The sequence below is a fragment of the Narcine bancroftii genome, chromosome 7, assembly GCF_036971445.1.
Source record: "Narcine bancroftii isolate sNarBan1 chromosome 7, sNarBan1.hap1, whole genome shotgun sequence".
Taxonomy (NCBI): domain Eukaryota; kingdom Metazoa; phylum Chordata; class Chondrichthyes; order Torpediniformes; family Narcinidae; genus Narcine; species Narcine bancroftii.
In genome coordinates this window covers 5,650,889-5,676,774 of record NC_091475.1, presented here as the reverse complement: position 1 = coordinate 5,676,774, position 25,886 = coordinate 5,650,889, and the positions used below count along the sequence as shown (strand labels likewise).

Sequence of the window (25,886 nt, the reverse complement as noted above, 5' to 3'; positions counted from 1 at the left end):
CAAGTTTCTCAAAGTTTGGAGAACGTTTAATTAAAAATAACAAGAAATTGGAAGTTATCCTTGTGATGTAAATGTAAAGTACAGCAGCCAGCTGGTACATTCAGATGCCATGATAAAGGAGATCATACTTTGGGATGTTCCTTGGATCAATAGGGCTGTGTACTATTAGTTTTCCACGCATTGCTCCACGATATATTACTTCAATTAGATCTATGAAGTCTTGCTTTGTTTTGAAACATCCAACAAACTTTGTATGGTCTGGAGACCTGAAAAAAGTAAATGATTTGATTGTGCTACTGCATTCACAATTTACAACCAATAAAACTGAAGAATTTGCATTTAGAATCAGAATCAGGATTTCTTGTCACGAGAAAGTAATGAAAAGCGGTGTCATCGTGGAAACATACATACAGGTGTCCAACCTTTTATCCAGAATTCGGAATACCAGCAACCTCCAAAAATTGGCACTATTTTTTCGGTAGATGACATCTGCTCATCAAAGATAGAGTTTGGTGCCAAACATGATCCAACGTGACCCTCGCTCAACTCCCGTGTATCCCTTCGCGTTCCTCTATAAGCACCTCTGAATAGCCTATACGGACACCAGTCCAGCATTGTGGTGCTTTCAGTCTGCCCTGCGGCGGTTCAATGGTCGCTACCCATAATCTCCCATGCAGCTGAAACTACTGTACCAGCGCCAGCGCAGGGGAACCGAGAAGTGGGGCCATTCCCCTGGCGCTGGTACAGCAGGGAGCTGGGAAGAGAGAGAGTCAGCAGCGTGATTCAGTCGGGCGAGGGGGAGAGACAACAGCGCAACTTGGCCAGGCAAGGAAGAGGGTGGAGACGGCATCGCGACTTGGACGGGTGGGCTTAAAGGGACGGAAATCAAAATGATTCCGAACAATGGCAGGTATCTGGTCCTGACGATCCCGGAAAAAAGGTTAGGCACCTGTATTATAACCATCTTACGACATTACTATAAAATAAAATAATAATAATAACAGGGCATGAAAAGTGAGGCCATGTCTTTGGATCATTGATCATTCTGGAATCTGATGGCAGTGGCGAAGAAGCTGTCCTTGTGCCGCTGAGTGCTCGTCTTTAGGCTCCTGTACCTTTTCCCCAAATGTTATAAATTTATCAGAAAATAATTGTTTCAAAGCACTTCCCAGAAATATAAGCACCTGGTGATGGAGCACAAGGAGAGAAAGATAAGGCTTAGTGCACTTAAGACAGAATCAGAACAATTTAAACTTGGGATTTATAAAGCAAAGGTTGGAGTAAAGAAATTGATCACGATTTTCACACAAAGTTAGGGTGGGGCCACAAGGGGAATTTCTGATAAGATTATGCTGAAGGAGACAAGGGAAAGAGCAATGGTTCTCAACCTTTTTCTTTCCGCTCACATCCCACTTTAAGTAATCCCTATACCATTGGTGCTCTGCGATTAGTAAGGGATTGCTTAAGGTGAGATGTGAGTGGGAAGGGAAGGTTGAGAATCACTGCTCTAGACTCAATTGTTACTGAAACATTTTGCTTGAAAAAGATTGTCATTGGCCCATTTCCTTTGGAGTTTGTGCACATAACGAGTCAATTGGGTACGATTAAAATAGTGGTTTTCAAACTTTTCCTTTCCACCCACATACTACCTTAAGCAATCCCTTACTAACCATAGAGCACCGATGGCATAGGGAATAGTTAAAGTGGTATGTGAGTGGAAAGAAAAAAGGTTGAGAACCACTGGGATAAAGGATGCAAGGGCTATTCAGGAGCCAATGGAATAGTCAAGTTTGAACTGGATGAGAGTTTTAGCAGCAGGTGAAGGAGTCGACAGATGAAAACAGACAATGTTAGAGGCAGAAATAGATAGGCCTTTGAGAGAATTAAGGGGACAAAGAAACTGTTTGGACTCAGACTGGACACCAAGGTTGCAAACTGTCAGGCTGAAACTGTGGTAGATAAGAGGAATGCAATCATCAACCTGGTTATTAAACTTCTGGTGGAATCTATCACACAGGATAGTGTGGTTACATCAAAAAAACAATAAGGGATAAGGGACGCTCATAAAAATGTGTTGAAGAAAATTTTGAATGTCATTGGTAGCCAGGGTAACATGTTAATAAAGAAAAGCAGTGGACAAGTACAGATATTGGATGCTTTGAAGACAATATTGAGGAGTTTTTATATTTTAATTGTCGTGAATATCTTACCCATAATCCACCTTCATGTGTTGGCCATTGAAGAAGAACACTGTAGAAGGAATGTAGCTGATGTCAAAGTAGCGAGTATATATCGGCACACTGTCAACATCCACCAGGTAAATGGCTGCCATTTTACTCAAATCATGTGTAGTCTTTGAAAGCTACCAAAACAATGAGAAAATAAAATCTGATGTTATGCACTTATTGGAAGTGATACATTTACTTCATAAACAATGTCCATCATCAATCAATTCATTGCCCTCTCCTTAGAGCAAGGGAAAATGTTTTTGAAATGTATATTCTCAAAAAGAAAGGAAAACATAGCATGAACTAATAGAAAAATAGGCTTAGAGATTCATACCCATCTGTGTACGTGTGTGCGAATGTATATATTTAATCAGTTTGATGGAATGCTTAGCAGTTGATAAAATAAAAATACTCCAGCATTGTGTTTTTACATCAATTACACTGTCTGCAGACTTTCATGTTTTACTACTTTCTGGGATAATGTTCCATCAATATCCTTGAACCAAGCACCGTTCATTTGCATGGCTTAATATAACCCTCAAAAAACAAGTTCAACTAATGTTGGATTATTTGGTAAATCATAGCCCAATATTTGCATTAATAGCAATGACACGTTATTTCATTACCACAGTAAAATGTTGCAGGGTTTTCTAAGATTGATACTAAACAAAAGATGACGCCAAATCATAATAAGAACATAAGAACTAGGAGCAGGAGTTGGGTTATCCGGCCCGTCGAGCCTCCTCCGCCATTCAATGAGATCCTGGCTGATCTGATCATTGACTTTTCCCCATATCCTTTAATTCCTTTTTTTTTTAAAAAAATGTAAATATCTAAGGGTGAGCAGTAACACATTTGGATTTCTGAGTTGATGTTGGCATTTGTTAAGATCATGACTGAGCTTCTATCTAGTCTTAGTTTTCTTCGACTATTCCTGGGTCCTTTGATTTCCTTAATATCCATTGCCCAGTCAATCTCAGGATGTATAATCAGACAGTCTTGCGAAGTATAAGGATCCTAGAGGGCTATGAGCTGAGAAAGGTGACAGGTAGAGAAGAGTTGGAATACATTTAGGCTTTATCACTTCCAGGAACCAATGTAGACTGATAAATAGGTCTAAATACAGTCTGCTGGAGGAACTCTGTTGGCTGAGCATCACTGAAAGAAAAAATGGTCAACATTTTCAGCCAGAACCGTTTCTCCAAATGAAGCTGGGAGTTGGGCATCTCATGAATGTGCTGCCTTGTGTCAATAACCCTCAAATATTCATAAGTAACCAATCAGTTTTGAAATATATGGACAAACATCTGTACACAGCAGGATGGCATAAATGATAGGATAATTATTTTCTGATGATTCTGGATTTTCAGTCACCTTCCACTCTGATCATGTTATTCAACCAGAGAACTTGAGAACATGCCAGTTGGACAACACAGTGTTCACAGGAAAAGCAAAAGGCAAATTTCCATTTATGATTTGATTTCAGGATTTCTTGTCAGAGTACATACCCTAAGTATATTCAACCCTAAGATTCTTTTTCCTGCAGGAAAGGCAGAATTATCATTTATTGGTCGTACAAAAATAATACTCAACAAATAAAGACATTTAAACAAATTGACTGTGCAATACAGAAAGGAAAAAAATCGATAAAGTGCAAATGAGTCCCTGATTGAGTTTGTCGTTGAGGAGTCTGATGGTGAAGGGGTAATAGTTATTCCTGAACCTGGTGGTGCGAATCTTGTGGCATCCATACTTCTTTCCCCAGTGATTGCAGCAAGAATAGAGCACGTGCTGAGTGATGTGGATCCTTGATGATTGTTACTGCTCTCCGATGGCTGCGTTCCCTATAGACGTTCTCAATGGTGGGGAGTGTTTTACCTGTGATGTCCTGGGTTGTGTCCATAACCTTTTGCAGAGCTTTATGCTCAGAGGTATTCGTGTCCCCATACCAGCACGCTTTTCACCACACATCTGTCAAAATTTGCCAGAGTTTCTGATGTCATATCAAAGCTCCTGAGGAAGTAGAGGCGCTGACGTGCTTTCTTCACGATGCCATTTCTGTGTTGGGTCCAGGAAAGATCCTCGAAGATAGAGACTCCCAAGAACTTAAATTTGATCACCCTCTCCACCTCTGATCCCCCAAGGATCACTGGAATGTACACCGCTGGATTTCCCTTCCTGGGTTGGATTTCCCCATCAACACTGCATGGTGCTCAGTCATAGTAGTCCTGACAAGTTCCCACACCCCGGTTCTGAAATATCTAATTATAAACCATAAAGTACAACTTTATATCAGCCATACTGACAGCAGTCTACATCCTATCCCAGATCAACATGAAACTAACACTGGATATATTATTATCCTTCATCAACAGCCTTGAAACTAAACACCCCAAAACTGTGGAGATTTAACCATTCATGCCTCAAGATTATGCTGCCAGAATTCCACTAGCACATCACCTGACCCACTAGTCACCCCAAAAAACAACTGCTGCTCTGTCCCACAAACACACTTTGACAAATCAGATCACCGACTTGCCTATAAGCAGAATCTGAGGCATGAAGATCCGGTTGGACTGAGAAAATGTCCCATGCGTCTGCTTTGAGTAAGTAGACTGATCTGTATTCAAGGATTCAGTGACCAATTTTAAATGAATACAACACTACTGGCACTGATTTCACCAGCAAGTGTGTAGAAGATGGCAGGTCAAAAATAATCTGTGTGTCCCTAGCTGGAAACTATGACTGCATGGCAAGGTACACTCGCTAGTCAAGGCTAGAACAAGTCAGGCAACCCAGCCTTATACTAGAAACTCAGGTATGACCTGCACAAGAGCATCAGAGATACCAAGAAGCAGTGTTGAACCAAACTGGAGTCCCAGACAAACCTCACAGACTTCTGGATGTTTATGCTTGCTATTACAAGCTCCAAGCAAAACCAGGAGAAGAGTCAACAACAGTGTATACCTCCCAGTTGAGCTCAATGATTTCTATTCTCATAATGAGCAAGAGGCCAGTTCTCCTAAGCTCACTGACACAGCTGGCCCATCGGCCTTCCAGTGACTGAACCCACGGAGAGCAACTAGACCAGACGGAGTTCCTGGACATGTCCTCTGTGCCTACGCAGACTAGCAGCCGTATTCACTGACATCTTCAACCTCTCTTTCCAGCAGGCTGAAGTTCTCACCTGCTTCAAGAAGATTACAAACATTCCAGTGCCGAAGAGTACAGTAATGCCTAAATGATTATTGCCCAGTGGCTCTGACAACCACCCTCATGAAATTCTTCAAGAAGTCAAGGCTCGGGGGGGGGGGTGGGGGGGTGGCTTGGGAGGAGGGGGGGGGAGAAAAAGTCACTGTATATGTGTGAAAAAGAAATAGTGTATATCATGGCTAATGTGATTTATGGTGTGAAAAATAAAAAATTTAAAAAAAAAGTCAAGGCTCACATTAATTACAGCCTACCAGTGACCCACTCTAATTCACATTCCACTGAAATAAATTCATAACTGAAGTGATCTCACTGGCCCTGCACTCAACCCTGGAACATCTGGACAACAAGGGCACCTACATCAAACTATTATTTATCACCTATAGATCCACTTTCAACACAATAGTATCTTTCTTTCTTTTCTTTGGCTTGGCTTCGCGGACGAAGATTTATGGAGGGGTAAATGTCCACATCAGCTGCAGGCTCGTTTGTGGCTGACAAGTCCGATGCGGGACAGGCAGACACGGTTGCAGCGGTTGCAGGGGAAAATTGGTTGGTTGGGTGTTGGGTTTTTCCTCCTTTGTCTTTTGTCAGTGAGGTGGGCTCTGTAGTCTTCTTCAAAGGAGGTTGCTGCCCGCCGAACTGTGAGGCGCCAAGATGCACGGTTTGAGGCGATATCAGCCCACTGGTGGTGGTCAATGTGGCAGGCACCAAGAGATTTCTTTAGGCAGTCCTTGTACCTCTTCTTTGGTGCACCTCTGTCACGGTGGCCAGTGGAGAGCTCGCCATATAACATGATCTTGGGAAGGCGATGGTCCTCCATTCTGGAGACGTGACCTACCCAGCGCAGTTGGATCTTCAACAGCGTGGATTCGATGCTGTCGGCCTCTGCCATCTCGAGTACTTCGATGTTAGGAATGAAGTCGCTCCAGTGAATGTTGAGGATGGAGCGGAGACAACGCTGGTGGAAGCATTCTAGGAGCCACCCAACCAACAAACTAATCCCCAAGCTACATTATGTTCATCTCAGCAGCACTCTGTGCAATTGGATTTGATTCTGCAGGTTGCAATCAGTAAGGATTGATGACAGCATATCCTCCACGATCATCATCAACACTGGGGGACCACGAGGCCATGTACTCAGTCCCCTACTGTTCCCCCTGTACACCCACAACTGCACTGCCAAAGATGGCTCCAACTCCATCTATAACTTTGTGGATGACACCACCATTGTAGGCAAGATCTCTATCAATAAATACTGAAGAAAGACTTCTAGCTGGATGTCAGGACAATAAACAATCTGTCATTGTCAGTAAGGCCACGTTGCTGGTTTATATACTTGAGGAGCAAAGCCCACTGTCTTCCTCATTGACTCGTTATGTGAACTGTTTTGTTACTCCAAAGGAAATGGGCCAATGACAAGCCAAATATTTCAGTAACAATTGGGTCTAGAGCAGTGATTCTCAACCTTCCCTTCCCACTCACATCCCACCTTAAGCCATCCCTTACTAATAAAAGAGCACTGATGGCATAGGGATTATTTAAAGTGGGATGTGGGTGGAAAGAGAAGGTAGAGATCCACTTGTCTACATTTTCTTCACCCCCCCCCCCCCACTTCTCATCAGGAGAAAATTAATGAGTATGAGATCCTTCATCACTGGATACAAGGAGTTCCTTCCCAATTATCTGCCTCTTGAATGAACCCAAAATACTCCAATTACGTTGCCTCATAGCAACCAATCTCTCTCTCTCTCTCTCTGTGACTCTGCCTTGTTGTCCCAGGCCGACTGATCCACTCGTCCAACCACCTGCTGATGGGATAAGCCCCTAGCCTGGGAAAAGCTGCCCAAAGCGGCCCGGTTGGCACGCGCCATTCAGAATTTCACAGGGTGGGTGCACAAGGAACGGAGAGGGGCAGAGAGGGATGGGGACGGGGATGGAGAGGGAGGCCAGGAGGGAGGGATAGGAATGGAGAGGGATGGGGACCAGGATGGAGGGATGGGGAGGGAGAGGGATGGGGACCAGGAGGGGACGGGAACCAGGAGGGAGGGATGGGAATGGAGAGGGATGGGGAGCAGGAGAGGGCTGGGAATGGAGAGGGATGGGGACCAGGAGGGAGGGACGGGGAGGGATGGGGATGGGGACCAGGAGGGAGGGATGGGGAGGGAGAGGGATGGGGACCAGGAGGGAGGGATGGGGAGGGAGAGGAATGGGGACCAGGAGGGAGGGATGGGGTGGGAGAGAGATGGGGACGGAGACCAGGAGGGAGGGATGGGGACCAGGAGGGAGGTTTGGGAATGGAGAGGGATGGGGACCAGGAGGAGGGAGGGGGGAGGGAGGGGCGGCTGGGTGCCCGATACTGACAATGTCGTCCAGCTGCAGACAGACCGAGTCATGGTCGCGGCCGAACCGCAGGACCAGCACCCTCTCCGCCACCGCCTTGATGGTCTGGTCCACGTCCTTCTTCGTCTGTAACTTGGGCAGGAAAAAGCTCATCGTCCCCGCGGGGGGGGGGGGTGATTTTAGAAATTGGGCGGCGGCGTGAATACCGGGGCGGGGGAAGGTCACGCCGAACGGACGCTCCGGGCCGGCTTCCACACGGCTCCCCCGGAACATGGGTGTCGGGGACAAAGTGGCCGGGGCCAGATAGTTCCCCCCCATTGCAGGGGGAGGGTGCCGCCGGCTCACATTGCAGCTCGTGGCTGCTGACGTTGACGTGTGAAGGACCGGATGGGAGGGAGGGAACCGGATGTGGGTGCTCGAGGGAAGGGTCCGGCCGCCTGCTCCTCGCCGCGGGAACCCAGTCATCCTGTCCGGTTGGTTCCGTTTTTAAGCAGCGTGTTGATCACGTTCATGTATGTATTTAATTGCAATGTAAACGGTTTAAATCAAAACAAAGGGAGTGGAACTAATGCCGGGCACGGGCAGAACTCTCCACGGAGGAGGGAGCGCACCTTGGAGCCCGGGCCGGCTGAATGCACTCGCACTGAGAACAGGCATTGACGGATGAGGTGTTTGGGCCCGAGGGTTTGTCTGACTTCTCCTTCTATTTCTGGTCCTGGTTGTTGGGGTGTCCAAGTGTGAGAGGTGGGAGGAGGGAGAATCAGAGCCGGTCAAGGTCTTTCTTTCAGGAACATGACATGAAGTTTTTTTAAAAAAATGGATGCTGGGATCACAATACCTGTTAGATTAGTGGAAATCCACAGAGATCAGGCAACAGCTTGCAAAAGAGTTAACATCTCAGGTCAAACCCCCTTCAACAGGAATTTCTTTCTTTGGCTTGGCTTCGCGGACGAAGATTTATGGAGGGGGTAAATGTCCACGTCAGCTGCAGGCTCGTTGGTGGCTGACAAGTCCGATGCGGGACAGGCAGACACGGTTGCAGCGGAAAATTGGTGGGTTGGGTGTTGGGTCTTTCCTCCTTTGCCTTTTGTCAGTGAGGTGGGCTCTGCGGTCTTCTTCAAAGGAGGCTGCTGCCCGCCAAACTGTGAGGCGCCAAGATGCACGGTTTGAGGCGTTATCAGCCCACTGGCGGTGGTCAATGTGGCAGGCACCAAGAGATTTCTTTAGGCAGTGGGAAGTGGGAAAGCACGAAACAAAATAAAAAACCTGTAATACAAGGAAACAAAGTTCAGAGGTGGTGTCGATACAGGATTCTTACTTGAAATGATCTGAAAACATGAAATTAAAATGTCGCCAAATCAGAAATTGTTCAATTCATTATTGTCTGGAGCCTGGAATGAGCTATAGAACACTAAGGAACTGAGGACAGAGGGTGGGAGTGGTGTGGAGAATTAAAGTTAGAAGTGACTGGTCCCACTTTAAGACAGAAAATGGTACTGTATTTTGTCTTTCTGAGATAGTTAAATAATTTGTTACGAAAGCAGTAAAGCAAAATTGAATATGATCTTCTACAAAAATGTATCCTTCGCTTTTAATATCTTCCAAGGAGATATTTGTTTTAATTTTTTCTTAAGTAAATTAGGCATTGGCCGCAAACATAAACACAACTGGTGTTACGAGTATCACAAAGACAGCCATTGGCATATCCGTAAACACAATTAACGAAACATCAGCTAACAAATGCAAAACATTTTATAAATCCATCATTTTAAGGAAACGGAGGGCACTGTGTTTCAGATTAAACTGTTGAGAACGAATTTGGTATGGTTTAATTTGTGAACATTTTCTGATATTCTCTTCTCTAACCACAGGGTTAAATATCATCCTTGGATTTCCTTGAACATTATCAATTATTTGGATTCAGGAATTTGTTGTTTTCGTATACAGTATGTGGCTGCATGTTACCCATCTCTTCCAAAATATCAGTAGGCATTGCACTCTGCAAATAAATACTTGGGTGAAAATGAAAGTGGACTTGGCAAGGTGCCAATTTATACTGCAGAGTAGGAATCTGATTCTGACACCATGCCCAAGGACTGAAGAAAAAAATGTTACTCCTGATAAGATAGATTTAGACATTTGGAAGACGATTATGAGAGAAAATACAATTGAAGCTGCAAAACCTCTGCCAGCTGATGATCTTGGAGACTCGATTCTTGCTGCCACAAGAGAACTAGTTCAAATGTGGCGATTAGCTGGGAAGACTGTGCCAGAGAAAATAAATGATGAGCAACTAAGAACAGTTCAGGAGCTACCTACTAAATCTGCAAAGAAAAAGTATCTTAAATACTTAGCAGTTAAAGAAGGAAAAAAGAAAACCACAAAAGATAAACAAAAATTAAAACAAGAAACAGGAAAGCTTCTGCAGAAAGAAGTTAAAAATGAGGAAGAACATGCCTTAAAGAATACTTTTCTTTTACAAGTCTGGCAAAAGTCTTTTGATCTAATGTACAACTGGAGGACAGCCCAGTCAATGAGGTTTGGCCAACCACTGGTACTTGATATGAGTTATGAAATTTACATGACACAAAGAGAAATGGAAAATACAGTCTCTCAGTTATTGGAGTGTGAGGGTTGCAACAGGAGATCCTTGGACCCATTTCACTTGTATTTCTGTAATCTTAGCTCAGATGGAGGCTATTATAAACAGCTTTTGAAACGCTATGGGGATGCTTGGAATAACCTTCTAATAACAGCAACAGACAAGTCATATATTGACATTTTTCCCAAAAACACACTTGTATATTTAACGGCAGATTCCCCTTCTGTATTGAACACATTTGAGCATGATAAAGTCTACATCATTGGATCCATGGTTGATAAATCAATTCAAACCGGCTTGTCTCATGCAAATGCAAAGCGTTTGAAGTTGACAACTGCGCGCCTTCCTCTGGATGAGTATTTGAATTGGAACAGTGGTGCTAAAAATCTCACATTAAATCAAATGATCAACATTTTATTGACTGTGAAAGAAACTAGCAACTGGCAAGAGGCCCTCAAATTTGTTCCAAAAAGGAAACATGACGGATTTTTATCAGTTCCACTAGAACATAAAAACTGGAGTAGAACCAGAAAACAACAGAAGAGCAATAACAGTGAATCAGTAAAGGAAGCCGGGTGGCAAAAGTCAACTTCAAATACAAATCAAAGTGTGGAAAAATCTTTAGCTAGACCCAAAAAGCAATGGTGGATGGATAAAGATTGAAGGTCCTGAAAATGTTTAAGTGCTTATTCAACTACAAGAAATATCTTTTATTGATTCTTTCCATTTTCATATTGCATTGCTATCTTAAATGTTATAAATATAGCTATTCAGTACATTTTCTCTTCTATGCATTAATTATAAATGTTAATTTTTAGGTAAACTGTAACAAAATAACATATTATGTGTCTGTCCACTGACGAGTTATTCAGTTAATAATGGGGAAAAGTCCAGTTTTATCTTTGATCAGTGTGAATTGACTAATTTCAACAAAAGCTTAGGGTTATTTCAGTCAATAGCAAGGTTTAAGTGTTTTTACTGGACAACTCCAACTGTTAAATGAGGTTACAATTGCCCAGTACTCCAGTAAGAAATGTTAATTGAATACCTGTTTGGTCAAGAAACAATCTGAAAATTGCCAAATCTTTCAGACTAGGAAAATCTATTGCAGAAAATGTACTACTGGATAAAAGAGCACATTTGAAAAAAACTGCAAGCCACTTTAGTTGGTCAATATTCTCCAAAATAGTTAAAGGAGTCAGCAGTTGGCAATTTGTTTTTAATCTCTTTCGAATCGAATGATGCTAAAATATGGCTTCTCATTGTTGATTTCTGCCAATGACCACCACTGAAAAATGTTTGCGTGTGAACGTTAGATGATGATGTATTGAAGCATTTATGCGACAGTAAATACATAATTTAACATAATACATCACTGTCTTTCTCAACAGAATGAATATATTGGGTGGACTTTGAAGCACCGCAGATATCTGTGTGTAAAATGATCACAGTGCCAGATATATTATTAGAAAATGAATAACTATGTAAGAAAACTGGACACAAGGAAATGCCAAAGGAAAGCACTATTATGACTCTTTGGATATTTATCAATTTTCACACTCAAACTCGTACAGTGATCAACGTTCATCAAAGCTTAGTCATCTTTTTTTTTACCAGTTTCACCATTTTTTTTCCTCCCACCATCACACACAATGGACCACATAACAACCGACATTCAAGACCCTCAACAAAGGTTAAAAACATAAATCAGGGATATGTAGATTTGTTACACTCCGGCAGCCATGACACAACCTTTATCCTATCCATGATCCTCTTTATTCTTTTTTTCCCAGATTGGGATGGGATGGGGTTAGTCTGCACACCCTAGAACTGTACCTATGAAGTTTGGGTAGGTTTCCAAATCTTAAGGGAAGTTCTGTACTTTTTCCTATGATTATAAGTGTTCTTTTGCAGGGGAATACAACTCTGCATTTCTGCATTCCAGAGTGCAATGCTCAAGCTGGAGGCGAAATTCCAGGTAACTGCCAATGTGACCATTACAAATTGGATTTGAAATTTGGACAGCTTCATTGGAAGACTTATGCCCATTATATTTCCCAACAAGAACAACTCTGGATCCTGTGGGAATTCTTTGCCTATGATTTTCCCCAGGGCTTCACCTAGGTCCACCCAAATGGGCCTCATCTTGGTGCATGTTCAGGTTTTGTGCTGGAAAGTTCCTGTAGCAATGCCACGTCTGAAGCATTGGTCTGCGATTTCTGATTTTGATCTGATCTATTTTTGCAGCGTCAGGTATAGCTGGTGAAGAAAGTTATACTGCACCAGCCAATGCTGCACATTAATGATCGCCGTCATGCTGATCCAACGCTATCATGACTCGTGCTCATGAAGCTAACAGTCACCAAGCACGCTGTCACCATGTGTACTCAACTTTTGGAAAAGTTCTTTAGCAAGTGATAAACCACTGAAGACACAACAAAAAGGCATAACATCTGCCCGTCCAAAAAAAAAGGAAGACTATCCAATATTTTCAAAGCTAGATATTTTAAAAAGTTTGAAACATAGCTTTGTGGATGAATTTGCACCGAAAACCTAAAACCAATGTTTTGCAGATATTTTGCTTTAGTATCAGATATTAAAAAACAATTGATGGAGGTTATTCTCCAGATGAAGATGGAACATGATCTTTATGGTGACCATGCTGTGGTTACTTCTGTCAAGAGTGGTCATGGATGGATAATAAGTATAGTTTATTAGGAAAGTGGGGTGCAAAGTCTCCAACCAGACCACCAATTTCTAGTAAATTCCTCCTCCATTCTTTCACTTTCCCTCATCCCTCCGACTCCTTTCCGTCCCTTCTCTGTCCCATGCCCATCACCTTCCTTCCTCCAACTCCCCATCTCCTATCACAGCATATTTCCCAGCTCTCTTCTCTGTCTCCCTATCATTTCCTTTCTCTTCTCCCTCCCACCTACCTATCATCTGTAGGATTGTTGCTTCTTCCCCGGCTTATTTGGGTATTTGCCTGATTTTAGGCATAGCTGATGGGGTTCCAGCCTGAAATGCCAACTGCTTACTGCTTTCCATGGATGCTGCATGACCAGCTGAGTTCCTCCGGCACTTTTGTGTATTGCTATAGTTCCCCAGCACCTGTAAACTCTTTGTTTACCTCTAAATCATGGCATGAGGGAGGTCACCGGTAAAGTACTTTACATCTATTAAAGGGAATGTGAGGCAAGAGCAAAGTCAAGTGGTAATTATGGAGGTATTTTGGTGCAAAGTAACTTTCTAGCTCTTCCTGGGGTTAATCTTTTTTTAAAATTTTTTATTTTTCACATTATGAACCATATTAACCAAACTACACACAAACATATCCCTCTTGAATATACACAGTGTCATTTTCTCCCCTTTTTCCCCCTCCCTTCCCACCCCCCCTCCAAACCCATTAAACGTTCAACATATACAATACAATAAACCCATTAAACAATGTCATCACACAATGAAAATAAACAAAATTGTGTCATCTACTTTTACACACTGGGTCAGTTCATTTCGTCTTCTCATTCTATCATTTTAGGGGGTGGAGGTCCGTGGTAGGCCCTCTCTGCTGTGTTTCATGTCCAGTTCCCAAATTTGTTTGAATAATGTGACATTTTTAAAAAATTATATGTTATTTTTTCCAGTGGAATACATTTATTCATTTCTATGTACCATTGCTGTACTCTCAGGCTCTTTTCTGATTTCCAGATTGACATTATACATTTTTTTGCTACAGCAAAGGCGATCATAATAAATCTTTTTTGTGCTTCATCCAGTCTGAGCCCCAATTCTTCACTTCTTATAGAGGGATGAGGTCACAAATGGCCGACTTCAGTTTCAGACCAACTGCATGGAGAGGTTAGAGTAGGAAATTGGGATGTTGGAAATCATTAAAGAGAGTAGAAAATATTGAACATGTTTAGTACCTGCAAGAATTAGGTATTGTGGAGAAACAGGACAAATTAACTGAATTTCAGAGTCAAGGTGAGCCAAGAGTAACTGTGCTTGATATCAAATGAGAATTTCACTTGAGGGGGACAGAGAAAAGCTCTGGTAAGATTGAAGTCAATGAACATCGAGGAATGTATTTCAATGATCGGAATTGTACAGTGCACAAAGGAAAATGGTTGTGATCATTTGAAGACAAACGTTCTGAGCCTTATGGCATCGCCTATGGCATAGTCACTCAGGGCAGTGACCACGGTCCATCTATCTTTAGCTTCATTGAGGATCTTCCATCAAAGTCAGAAGTGGGTACATTTACTGATGATTGCAAGATGTTCAGTTCCATTCATAAATTTATCAGCAAATGAAATAGCCTATACTTGCATGCAGCAACACCTAAACAGCATTCAGGCATAAACTGACAAGTGGCATGTAAGATTCATGCCACATACGAGACATGCAATAACCACCTCCACCATAGAAGGTTCAAATCACTGACTCTTTACATTCTATGACAATACCATTGTTTCCCCCTTCCTTTAACATTTCTGGGAAAAGTTCATAACTGATCCAACACTCAATTGATACAGCCACATAAATCACTTGGATGAAAGAGCAGATCAGAATCTGAAAACTACAATTACTGATCCAATTCCTGACACCACATCTCCAGCATTTGCAAGGTCAAAGTCATTCTCCATTCACTGCAGCCCAAACAAAACTTAAAACTGACCACCATCTAGGACCAAATAGCCAATCTAATTAGCTCTACAAAAATACTTTAGATATTCTTTCTGAAGGCAGTGGCTGCCATTTCTACAACTTATAGAATGCTTTGCAGTTAACCATCCAGTCCAATAGTACATCTCAGACCTACAACCTCTAAAAACAGAAGGCATACCATTTAAAGGTTCCCTACCAAGTTATACATCAACTTGGAAATATATTTGTAATTCAGCTTTATCCCAGATTCTAAATTTTGGAGTTACTATTCAAAAAGAAAACATTACAATAAAAAAAATTCCTTCTTGGATTCATATCGCCATTTCGTCAATACATTTTGTTTCCGTATATTGCAGTGTTAGCTACCCTGGGTGATACCCTCCTTCAGTGTTTGAAGGTCTTCCTCACTGGTCTCAGCCCTCAATTCCCAGTAGTGGAAGGACCCTAGTTTGTGGTCTTACCTCACAAGCTTCAGTGTATCCCTCAGCAAGTACTGCTGTAGCCTGAAGTGTGCCAATTGTCAGCATTCCCTCGCTATGCTGGAAGACCAACAAGTTTCAGGCAGATCTCTCATCAATTGATGATCTTCCAGTGGCATTGGATGCCTGTCTGTCTGGTGTCCTGTGTTATGCCCTTATTCAGGATGAACTTTTTAAAAAAACTTTATTCTCAATAAGTTATGTACAAACAAAACAACATTAAAGTCTGTTCACACTTGATTTTGTAATCCATACATTTCCATCATTCAGCTGCATTCATTTCTATTTAGCACCATTGCCACCATGATGGCACTTTGCCATTACTCTTCTCTGTTGTTTGAGGGATTCACCTCAGTGTCTCAGCCCCTCAATGCCCTGGATTGACTCTAGACAGTGGTCATTCCTAACAGCACCCTCCTACATTGGCTGTGCCAAGCCTCTGTGCGTCCCACAGCATCTACTGAAACAGCCTGAAATGAGCCAGTCAGCAGGCATTCCTGCATCAGCATCTCCAAGCTGAAAGACCAGCAGGTTTGTGACCACAACAGGGCAGACCAAAGGGTGTCTTTCACCAACTCAGTGAAATCCAGAACTTCTGGATTTCTGACTCTGTAAAACCTTGGGAACAGCCTGTAAATCAGAGAGTCCTCTGTCATGCTGCTGGGGGTGAACAGTGACAAGGACCTTTGCATCCTTCATACACTCTCATCAGGTACAACCTGAGATCCCTGTGGGCCAGGCTGAATGTCTACTTAACAGTCATGCAAAAGACTACTCAAGAAATGTATACAGAAGAGAAATGTTAAACTCTGCATTATAGAAAAAAAATCATTAATAAATAATGTACAAAGTAAAAGTCTCTGATTGAGTCTGTTGTTTAGGAGTCTGATGATGAAAGGGTAGCAGATCCTTGGTGTGGATCCTTGATGATTGCTGCTGCTCTCTGTGGAAGAAGAGTTGGTGGAGTGGGCAGGGATTTGTACATGATAGCCTGAAGGTAAACTTGCAGGTTGAATTGGAGGTGAAGAAGGCAAATGCACTGCTGGCATTTATTTTAATCAGAATAGAATATAAGAGCACAAATGTGATGTTGAGGCTTAAAAGGCACTGGTGAGACCTCAGAGTATTGAGCAGTTTTGGGCTCCCCATTTAAGAAAGAATGTGCTGACATAGGGAGTTCAACTTAGAACAGAAATGTAGAGGAATTTCTTTAGCCAGAGGATGGTAAATCTGTGGAATTTGTTGCCACAGGCAGTTGTGGAGACCAGGTCATTGGGTGTATTTAAGGCTGATATAGATAGGCTCTTGATCAGCCAGGGCATCAAAGATTATGGGGAGAAAGCCGGGCAGTGGGGCTGAGTGGGAAAACATAACAGCTCATGATTAAATGGCAGGGCAGACTCAATGGGTGAAATAACCTATTTCTGGTTCTATGTGTTATGGCCTTATGGTTCAGATTTGTGGATCATTGGGATCTCTTCTAGTGAAGGTTTGACCTGTATAAAAAAGGCAGGTTGCACCTGAATGGGAGAGGAACTAATGTCCTGGCAGACAGGTTTGTTAGAGCTGTTGGGGAGGGTTTAAACTAATTTGGCAGGGGGTTGAGAACCAGAATGTGACATCAGTGAATAGGGCAGAAGATGCACAAGTAGATACACTGTGTTGTGAAAATGTGAGGAAGGGACAGGCAGTCAATAGGACAAAAATTGCAAGTGTAAGATTAACAATTTCACTTGGGTACTTTGGAAACAAAATTGAAAAGGGTGATGAATACAGTACTGAAGGTCTTGTATTTAAAAGCCCGAAGTACAAGAAATAATGTTGAAGATCTCGCAGCGCAGTTGGAAGTTGACAGGTATAACATTGTGGTCATCACTGAGTCATGGCTGAAAGATCACAGCTGTGAATTAAATATCCATAGATACACAGCGTATTGGAAGGAGGAAGGAAGGCAGAGGGGGTGGGGTTGTTCACTGGTTAAAAATTGAATTAAAACTTTGGAGAGAGGAGACATTGGATCAGAAATAGAGAAGCCCTGTTGGGAGAATTTAAAAACTGTAAGGGTAAAAAGACTCTGATGGGAATTGTAGACAGACATCCAGAGTATGATGTGTAAAATACAGAGGAAGATTGAATAGGCATGCATAAATGGCAGTGGGGGGGGGGGGGGGGGTTGTTTCATTATGTATGTTGATTGGGAAAACCAAGTTGCACTGGATCCCAAGAGAAGGAATTTCATGAAACAGCTTGCAGCTGAGACAACCAGGGAAATGTCAGTTCTGGATTGGGTATTGTATAATGAACCAGAATTTATAAGGAAACTAAAAGAAAGGGAATCCTTAGGAAGCAATGTTCATAATATGATAGAATTTGTCCTGCAATTTGAGAGGGAGAAACTAGCAGGGAGGATGACAGAGCAGCAATGGCTGGAATTTCTGCAAGAAATAAGGAATATATGAATGGAAAAATTACACACCTGGCACAAAAAAGAAGTTAAAGCCAAAGTAAAGGACTTATAAGGAAAGGTAGAGGACTGTGAAGGTTTTAAAAGTGTACAGAAGACAAGAAAGACATAAGGAAGAAAAAGATGAACTTTAAAAGGAAGCTAGCAAATATCAAAAAGGACATTAAAAGTCTTCTAAAATATAATGTATCTTAGATTTTGAACTTTAAATGAATGGGAGGGGAGGTGAGGGAGGGAGGGGAGGGGGGGGGGAGAAAATGACACTATATATTTGAAAAGGAAAATGTATGTATCTTGATCAATGTGGTTTATAGTGTGAAAAATAAAAAATTTAAAAAATAGAAGTATTCTAAAATATATTGAGTAAAAATAAAAGGCAAGAGTAAATAAAGAACCAAGAGCTGGCACAGCTTACTTAAGGAAAAATCTCACCTGACAAATCTATGCAACTTTTTGTGGAAACCACAAGCAGGCAAGACAAATGGATGTTATAATGGATGTTATATATTTAGAATTTCAAAAAGACCTTGACAAAGCACTGCACATGAATCTGCTTAAAAAGATTGGAGTGCATGGAATGATAATAGCACTGGCTGATCAGCAGGAAATAGAGAGTGGAATAAACATATCCTATTAGTTACCAGTGATCTTCCACTGGAGTCAATGTTACAGCCACTTCATTTTATGTTGTATATTAATGACTTAGATTGTGGAATAAATAGCTTTGTGGTTAAGTTTGCAGATGATCCAAAGAAAGGTGGAGGGGCAGGTAGTGAAGAAACAGAGAGGCTGCAGAAAGACGGAGATAGATCAGGAGAATGGGCAAAGAAGTGGGAAATGAAATATAATGTTGGAAAGTTTATGCTCATGCACTTTGGTAGAGTGAATAAAAGGGGAGAATATTATTTAGATGGAGAATAAATTCAAAATTTGGTCCAAAAGGACTTGAGAGTCCTCATGCAGAATACCCTAAAGGTTAACGTCCAGATTGATTGGTGAGGAAGGCAAATGCAATGCTAGCATTCATAGCAAGAGGAAAAGGATATAAGAGCAGGAATGTGATGTTGAGGTCTCACTTGCAGTATGGGGTTTAGGCTCCTTATTTAAGAAAGGATGTGCTGGCATTGGCGGGGGTTCACAGAGATTGGCAAGAATCAATCCTGCAATGAAGGGAGTAACATATGAGGAATGTTTGACAGCTCTTGGAGTTCAGAAGAGTGAGGGGGGACCTCACAGAAGCACTTCCAATATTGAAGAGACCTGGACTGAGTAGATGTGGCAAAGGTGTCCATGGTAGGACAGTATAGGACAAGAGGGCACAGCTTCAGGATTGAAGGACGCCCATTCAAATCAGAGAATCAAAGAAATTTCTTTAGTTAGAGAGTGGTGAATTTCTGGAATTTGCTACCATGGGTACCTTTGGAGGCCAAGTCTGGTTGTATTTGAGAAAGAGATTGATTGGTCTCTGAATAGTCAGTCTATCAAAGGTAATGGGGAGAAGCCAGGGGAATGGGCTGAGTGTGAGAATGGATCAGCTCATGATGGAATGGTTGAGCAGACTTGATGGGTCGAATGGCCTACTTATGCCCCTATATGTTATGGACTCCATCAGGAGGAGCAGTCCAGTCTGCTGTTGGCGTCATGCGAGCATTAATGATGCAGTTGAAGTCACTCTCCTGAGTGTCACCAACAAGGGTGGGAGCTGCTGGAATATGACCAAATTCTTGCTCCACAAGGGCAAGGCATACACATTGATCAGCTGGAGAGGGGAGTCACATTATGTTAGATCCACCACAAGGATATGCGTCCAACTACCTCCTTAATCTTAGTGAGTACTAAAACCAGAGGTGCAACAATTGTTGCCCCCGACCATATTGACAACCCATGAAGCCACCATCACAACTACCTCCAATTGTTCCTGAGGTCCAGACTCCTGTATGATAGCCTTGCCTTGACTTTAGCAAGATGTTTACATTATCATGCAGTGCTTTTCACACTGCGCACATCCAGGATTGCTATCTTAATCTCCATTGTTGTTTATTGGAATCTCCAGTTCACAATTCTTTGAGACCAGCCAATCCATCTGAGCCCTTATGCACTATGCCTTAGCGAAATGCAGCACTGATTTTGGGCTCAGAAACAGAAGGTATTCTTTATCTGGGAGCTGAGAGTCATGTCTCCTCAGGATAATCTGGTGGTGTCGCTGGGGTGAGATCCAATTGTGCTCTTGCTTCTCTATCTCCTGTCTGGCTTGTATTCTGGAGCTGGGTGCAAATCTGGAGCTGTGGGGGGAGGGAGTGACAACCTTACATTGGGGCTGCAGGGGCAGGGATGTTGAACACATCTGCCAGGTTTCCAGGGGGTGGGGGTGGTGTCGCTGGGTACAGTACATCTCACAGTTGGGTTTACATAACTTGTCCTCTCTTTCCCTTCCATCTTGGAGCTTCCTCTACCTTCATCCGACACTCGTGCTGGCTTCATCCTCCGAGCACAATAGGTTTCTGGCTTCTGTTTGTGCCTTGACTCTTTCCACTGCTTGTGGTGCCATTTGCCAGTTTCTTCTGTGGGGCTTTTTGGGTTTTCTTTCTTGACCATCTGCCATTCTTCCCTCCTCCATCAACTTTGCCTCCCTGGGAGGGGCCTCTTGCTTTGTGGCTGGGGTTGGAGGTGGATGTGCTTGGGATCACCTCACTCCCCCTGGTCTTGGTCTCTACTAGGGTCTCTGTCACTGTCGAGGTTGAGGAGGTGTTGACCTCACTGGGGGTGATGATGTTGGCTGTTTCCCTTCTTATTGCCTGTGCAGGGGCATTTATATGATTTTGGGCAGTCACTGAGGTGGCCAGCTTCCCCACAAAGATTGCAGCACTTGCGCTCTGCACTTTCCTTGGTATGGTTCCCTTCCTGCTTGCAGTTCCTGCAATGACTGCACTGCATTGGGTTGCCACACAGTTCCTGCACACTCTGGGTTGTCCAGCGGAGACCAAGTATCCAGGCTCCCTGTAAGGGAGATAATGGCCCCTTTTCTGTCCTCTTTCAGCTTCTCTATCACTTGGCTTTTGCTGGTCCAGATTTGAAATGTGCATTTGATGTCCACACAGGTCCCTGTTCCCTCAACTTTACTGACCAGGAAGGTGGACTCATCCACTACTTGCACAAGTGGGTTGAACACGGGCACTGTTATGTCACATTCCTTCTGTGTTGGAAGTGTGAAGAGTGGCTGTGCCTTGAATAGTAAGATTGGACCCACATTTCCCTTCTCCTGGAAGTCCCGGGGTCTTCAATGTCACATCAAAGTGACCGTTAACTGTGACGTCCTCGAGGCAGTAAATATCCTTCGCCCTAAATTTGTAGCATTCCATCAAGACCTTTCAGACCAGTGGTTCTCAACCTTTTTTCTTTCAATCATGCAACATGCAATCTCAAGCAACCAGCAAATTCACTTGACCGGCATCTACCAATCCCCATAGGTGCTTTCCACTCATATACCAGTTACAAGCCCAAAGGACCCCAAACCCAGCAGCAACAGACAACCACCAAGACAAGTAGTTTTTTTTTAAAAAAAGTTGTTTTTAATCAACTTTAAACATGAAAACGGAATCAAAATTTAACTTTTTTATCTCTATACTTAACTAACTCAAATTAACCCCCTTCTAATTCTAAGCGCACGTGTATGTAAGGTGTGTGCAAATTTAAGAAAAGTTCTTTGGTTCACAGTTCAATCTCACTTCTCCTTCTTCCAAGTTCTCTGGATGCAGGCAATTCTTATACTGTGCACAGAATTTAACATGTATAAAGTTCACCAGGCTTTGGTGCTCAAAGGGTAAATGTTTACCACTCAGGAAGGTTCTTGTAGGGTTTGCAGAGAGATATTTGTTGTTCCAGGATTTCCACAACTGAGGTACCACCATTAGTCACCTTAATGTCTCGCTGATGAAACTTTCCCCATCAGGGTTTTCCAGTTGGTAACCTCTTTCTTTCAGGTCATCACAGAGTTCCTTTCTGTTCTTCTTATTCCAAGAGAAACATCAGACCGATAGCACTTCCAGCCTCCACTGCTCTGGAGCTTTTCATCAGTTTCAACCAGCTCTTCCTGGCTTGCACTGTTCAGCTGCTTTTCAGTGTCACACACATTAGCTGGGAGAACTTGTTAACTTATCTCTCTCTCTCCAACGGCCAACTGCCAGAAAGCACCATGTAACTCTCTCATTTGCAAAACCCCACCTTCTTCAGCAAACAACAGGAGTTCTTCTCTTTGGTCAAGATGTTGTCTTAGATAAACAAAACCCATGAATGACCTCTCTGTGAGCACACTGTTCAACAGCCAGTTTGTCTCCTACAATGGTCTTTCATTTCATGACGTCATTTCAATTAGCACCAACTTGTGAAATGTGCATCACATTCTCCAGAGATCCTGCAATGTTACTGAATATGAATTCTTCAGTCTTTCAAATAAGATGTTTTAAAATATGTTACCGACTAATTTTACCAAAATCCCCCCCCCAATATTTATCCATTACATACCACTTTAAGTAATCCCTATGCCATCGGTGCTATGTGTTGCTTATGGTGGGATGTGAATAGGAAGGGAATGTTGAGAATCACTGCTCTAGACTCAATTGTTACTGAAATATTTGGCTTGAGAAAAATTGTCAATGGCCCATTTCCTTTGGAGTTCTGAAACCGTGCACATAACGAGTCAATAAGGTACAAATAAAACAGTGGTTTTCAAACTTTTTATTTCCACCCACATACCTCCTTAAGCAATTCCTTACTAATCACAGAGCACCTAGGGCATCGGGAATACTTAAAGTGTTACGTGAGTGGAAAGAAAGTTTGAGAACCACTGTTCCAGACACAGATGTCCCAGGAAAACGGGAACCTTCACTTGTATTCCTTCCCTATTACTCTGATGGTGTTGTGGACTCTTTGTCCTCCCGAGGAGTTTGCTGCCATGACCATCCTTGTGAGACTGGTGGAAGTGGGTTTATTGCAGGATAAGACATTAGGTTGGACCTAAGGCATTAGGCTGGACCCCCAACAGGCCAGCTCACAGCAATCTCTTCTGCTCCTATGGTCCTCTCAGTTGTCTTTCTCTTTTTACCTCTTCCTTCTTGTTGCTTGTTTGGGATGATCTGCAACAAGGACCGTTCTATTCTTTTCCAGATCCTCTTTGCAAATCCAGTCAGTGAAGGTGGCTGAAAATCTCTTTGCTATCACGAAAAAACACACAAATGCTGGAGAAACTCCGCAGGTCAAACAGTCCCTTTATGTAGCAAAGGTAAAGATACATCACCAACATTTCGGGCTTGAGCCCTTCATCAAGGTGTCAGCAGAATCCTGTGTTTTACCTCTTTCCTATTGCAGTCACCTCAAGGACAACAGGCATTGAGGAAGAATCTGAGAGGGGACCTGTCACTGCCAGCTGAACTAGATCTGGTGCATGTGAGTGAGTTCTGGCAATGAGATATTTTGCCAGATGATCTGGACAGTGAGCTCAGGAAACTATCTTACTCTATCCATCGAGTCCTTGTACCTCAGTGACTGCAAGATGTTCCCTAATGACCACTGCTATGTCACAGATCAACAGCAATAGAAATTCACCAAGACAATGTCATTTTTAAAATATATTTATTATTAACTATTAATAATATAACACATTAACTTAACCCCCAACTATGCACAAATGTGTATGTGTGTGTATGTGTGTGTGTCTAATATCCAAACCATTACAGCTCAGGCACAATTTTGGAAAGTTAATTCAAAGTTCAGTCTTAGAATCCTGTGTTGAAATTCAGACTTTTAAACTGATGTTCAGAAGTAATTAGAGGTGATCATAATGCTGAGTGATCATAATGCTGAAAACTTACAAATCCTTGACAAGTTGCTTCCAGAGAAATGTCCTTCCATACAAATGGTTGTCACAACTCCCCACTTCCATGTGTAGGGAAAATGAAATGTTTGACTTCCATGATGCTTCCAAAACCCAGGCACAGGTCAGATGAAATGACCATCAAAATGGCCACGATCCAAATACAGGAATGAACCTGCTTCTTTTACCCAGATATGGGTCAATCAAAATGACCATTACAATGGTCACGGTGGTTCAACAATTCCTCTGACAAAAGGAGAAACAGTAGAATTGTTAATTTCATACAGTCACATTTCACATCTGCTTTTAGATGGCTTGCTGATCAATAATGGTCCTTCAAGTGTCCCAAACACATGACTCAAAATCATATGACTCTCTGTAAGCATCCCATCTGTTTTTCCTTGAATAAACAACCATTATTCTTTGTCGTCTTCCAGAGCATTCTTTGTTTATAGTCAATATTCAATGGTGCCACACAGTCTGTAAAAAATGTGAAATCTGAATGTTTGTAGCCTGTTCCAACCACCAAAGTGAACTTACTGAATAAAACAGGATCTTGTAATATCACAGACTGGGATGGTGTGTAGTGATGTGGTCTGGTCATCCTTTGCAATAGCTAGGACAGGTAGAACCGCAGCAGGTCACAATGGTTGGTGCCCTCATACATTGGTTCCCCTGATGCATCCATGTACAAAAAAAATGTGAGATTATTTTATATAGATGTTTTTGAAGGAGATACTTCACAAAACAGATCTCATTTAAAATGCAAGAGCTTTGCTGAAAGTCGGTCACGCAGGCATCGAGAGCCTTTGCAAAGATAATAAAACAAGGAGACTGCTTTGCTAAAGAATTTCAAAAGCAGGTGTAAATGGATTGTTTTGAAAGCAACAGATGAATGGACTCAGAAGTTTGAGTCTGGTGCCACAATGTCTGGTTGCAGTTTGCTGTTCTAAGAAGGTCATGTGATTTTGCAAGCAGAGAGATAGAAGAGACCAAACAGGCTTTCTCTAAGGGGGAGAGAGAGGAGACAGAACAGGCTTTCTCTAAGGGAGAGAGAGAGAGACCTGGTTTCTGCAGTCATGGCAAGCTGTAATCTTGTTGAAATTCCATTTTGAAGATGGGTTGTGAGTTCTGAGTTCAGCCTGTTGAAAACCCTTGTGATCCATACAAGAGGAAATGGCTGGCTTGAGTGTTTCACCTGAAATAAGGGAAACAAAAGGAACTCTGTGATGACCTGTAGCAGAAGGTTATCATTTGGAAAACCCTGATGGGGCGAGTTTCTTCAGCAAGACACTGAAGCAGCTGATCGGAGGGAATCAGTTTGTGTGTGTCCAACGAGCAACGAATCTCTCTCTGAAACCGACAAGAACCTTCCTGACTGCTAACCATTTACCTTGTGAGCACCAGAGCCTGGTGAAAATTGATAAATGTTAAATTCTGTGCCTGATACAGGTGAACTTGGAGGAGTGAGATTGGACTGCGAATCAAAGAACTTTCCTATACACATGATCTTAGCATGAGAAGGTGGGGGGGGGGGGGGGGTAAGTTAATAGTAGGAAGTTGATCCTGTTTTTATGTTTAAAGAAAATTTAAAGAACTTCTGCTTAAGTGACCATTTGTCTTGGTGAATTTTTATTGGTGCTGGGTTCTGGGGTCCTCTCGGCCCGTAACTAGAGTCACCCAGGGACCCCAAAGCAGAGTGGAAGTAATTTGACCAGAAACCCTGCAATGTGCCCACAGGGTCATGGCAACGTTCCAGGCATTCCCATATCCAGAAGGGTGAATGCATGTAAATTGAATCCATGTAAATAAAAATAAAGCAAAGCCCTCGATGATGCTGCAATCATCCACACCAAGAATTAAAAGTCAATACACTCAGACCGAGCGGGATGAGGGGCCATTGGTTCTGTATCTTTACCTTTGCTACATCAAAGCCCTGCTGCGCTTCTCCAGCGTTTTGTATGGGGGTTTGTAGTCACTTCCGCCACAGGTGCCAGGAGAGCCCGTGACGGGCACAGGCCTC

At 42.6% G+C, this 25,886-nt stretch overlaps 2 protein-coding genes across 6 annotated transcripts; one reads left to right on the top strand and one right to left on the bottom strand.

Annotated features, from left to right (window-relative positions):
* Window positions 1-4: 4 nt before the first annotated feature.
* txnl4b (thioredoxin-like 4B) lies at window positions 5-25,881 on the bottom strand. 3 transcript variants are annotated; one of them, XM_069888673.1, is made up of 4 exons: window positions 25,782-25,881; window positions 8,620-9,047; window positions 2,211-2,362; window positions 5-266 (listed from the first exon to the last, which is right to left on the bottom strand). In XM_069888673.1, the coding sequence occupies exons 3-4, from the start codon at window positions 2,330-2,332 to the stop codon at window positions 101-103; spliced, it is 288 nt and encodes a 95-aa protein (XP_069744774.1). In that variant the 5' UTR covers window positions 2,333-2,362; window positions 8,620-9,047; window positions 25,782-25,881; the 3' UTR covers window positions 5-100. The 3 variants fall into 3 exon arrangements, with proteins under 3 accessions (XP_069744774.1, XP_069744773.1, XP_069744772.1); XM_069888672.1 differs by lacking the exons at window positions 8,620-9,047; window positions 25,782-25,881 and adding an exon at window positions 7,827-8,185; XM_069888671.1 differs by lacking the exons at window positions 8,620-9,047; window positions 25,782-25,881 and adding an exon at window positions 7,803-8,182.
* On the top strand, window positions 8,175-14,154 carry trmt10c (tRNA methyltransferase 10C, mitochondrial RNase P subunit). 3 transcript variants are annotated; one of them, XM_069888668.1, is made up of 2 exons: window positions 8,175-8,254; window positions 9,653-14,154. In XM_069888668.1, the coding sequence occupies exon 2, from the start codon at window positions 9,730-9,732 to the stop codon at window positions 11,044-11,046; it is 1,317 nt and encodes a 438-aa protein (XP_069744769.1). In that variant the 5' UTR covers window positions 8,175-8,254; window positions 9,653-9,729; the 3' UTR covers window positions 11,047-14,154. The 3 variants fall into 3 exon arrangements, with proteins under 3 accessions (XP_069744769.1, XP_069744767.1, XP_069744768.1); XM_069888666.1 differs by having other exon boundaries at window positions 8,198-8,293; XM_069888667.1 differs by lacking the exon at window positions 8,175-8,254 and adding an exon at window positions 8,300-8,465.
* Window positions 25,882-25,886: the final 5 nt, after the last annotated feature.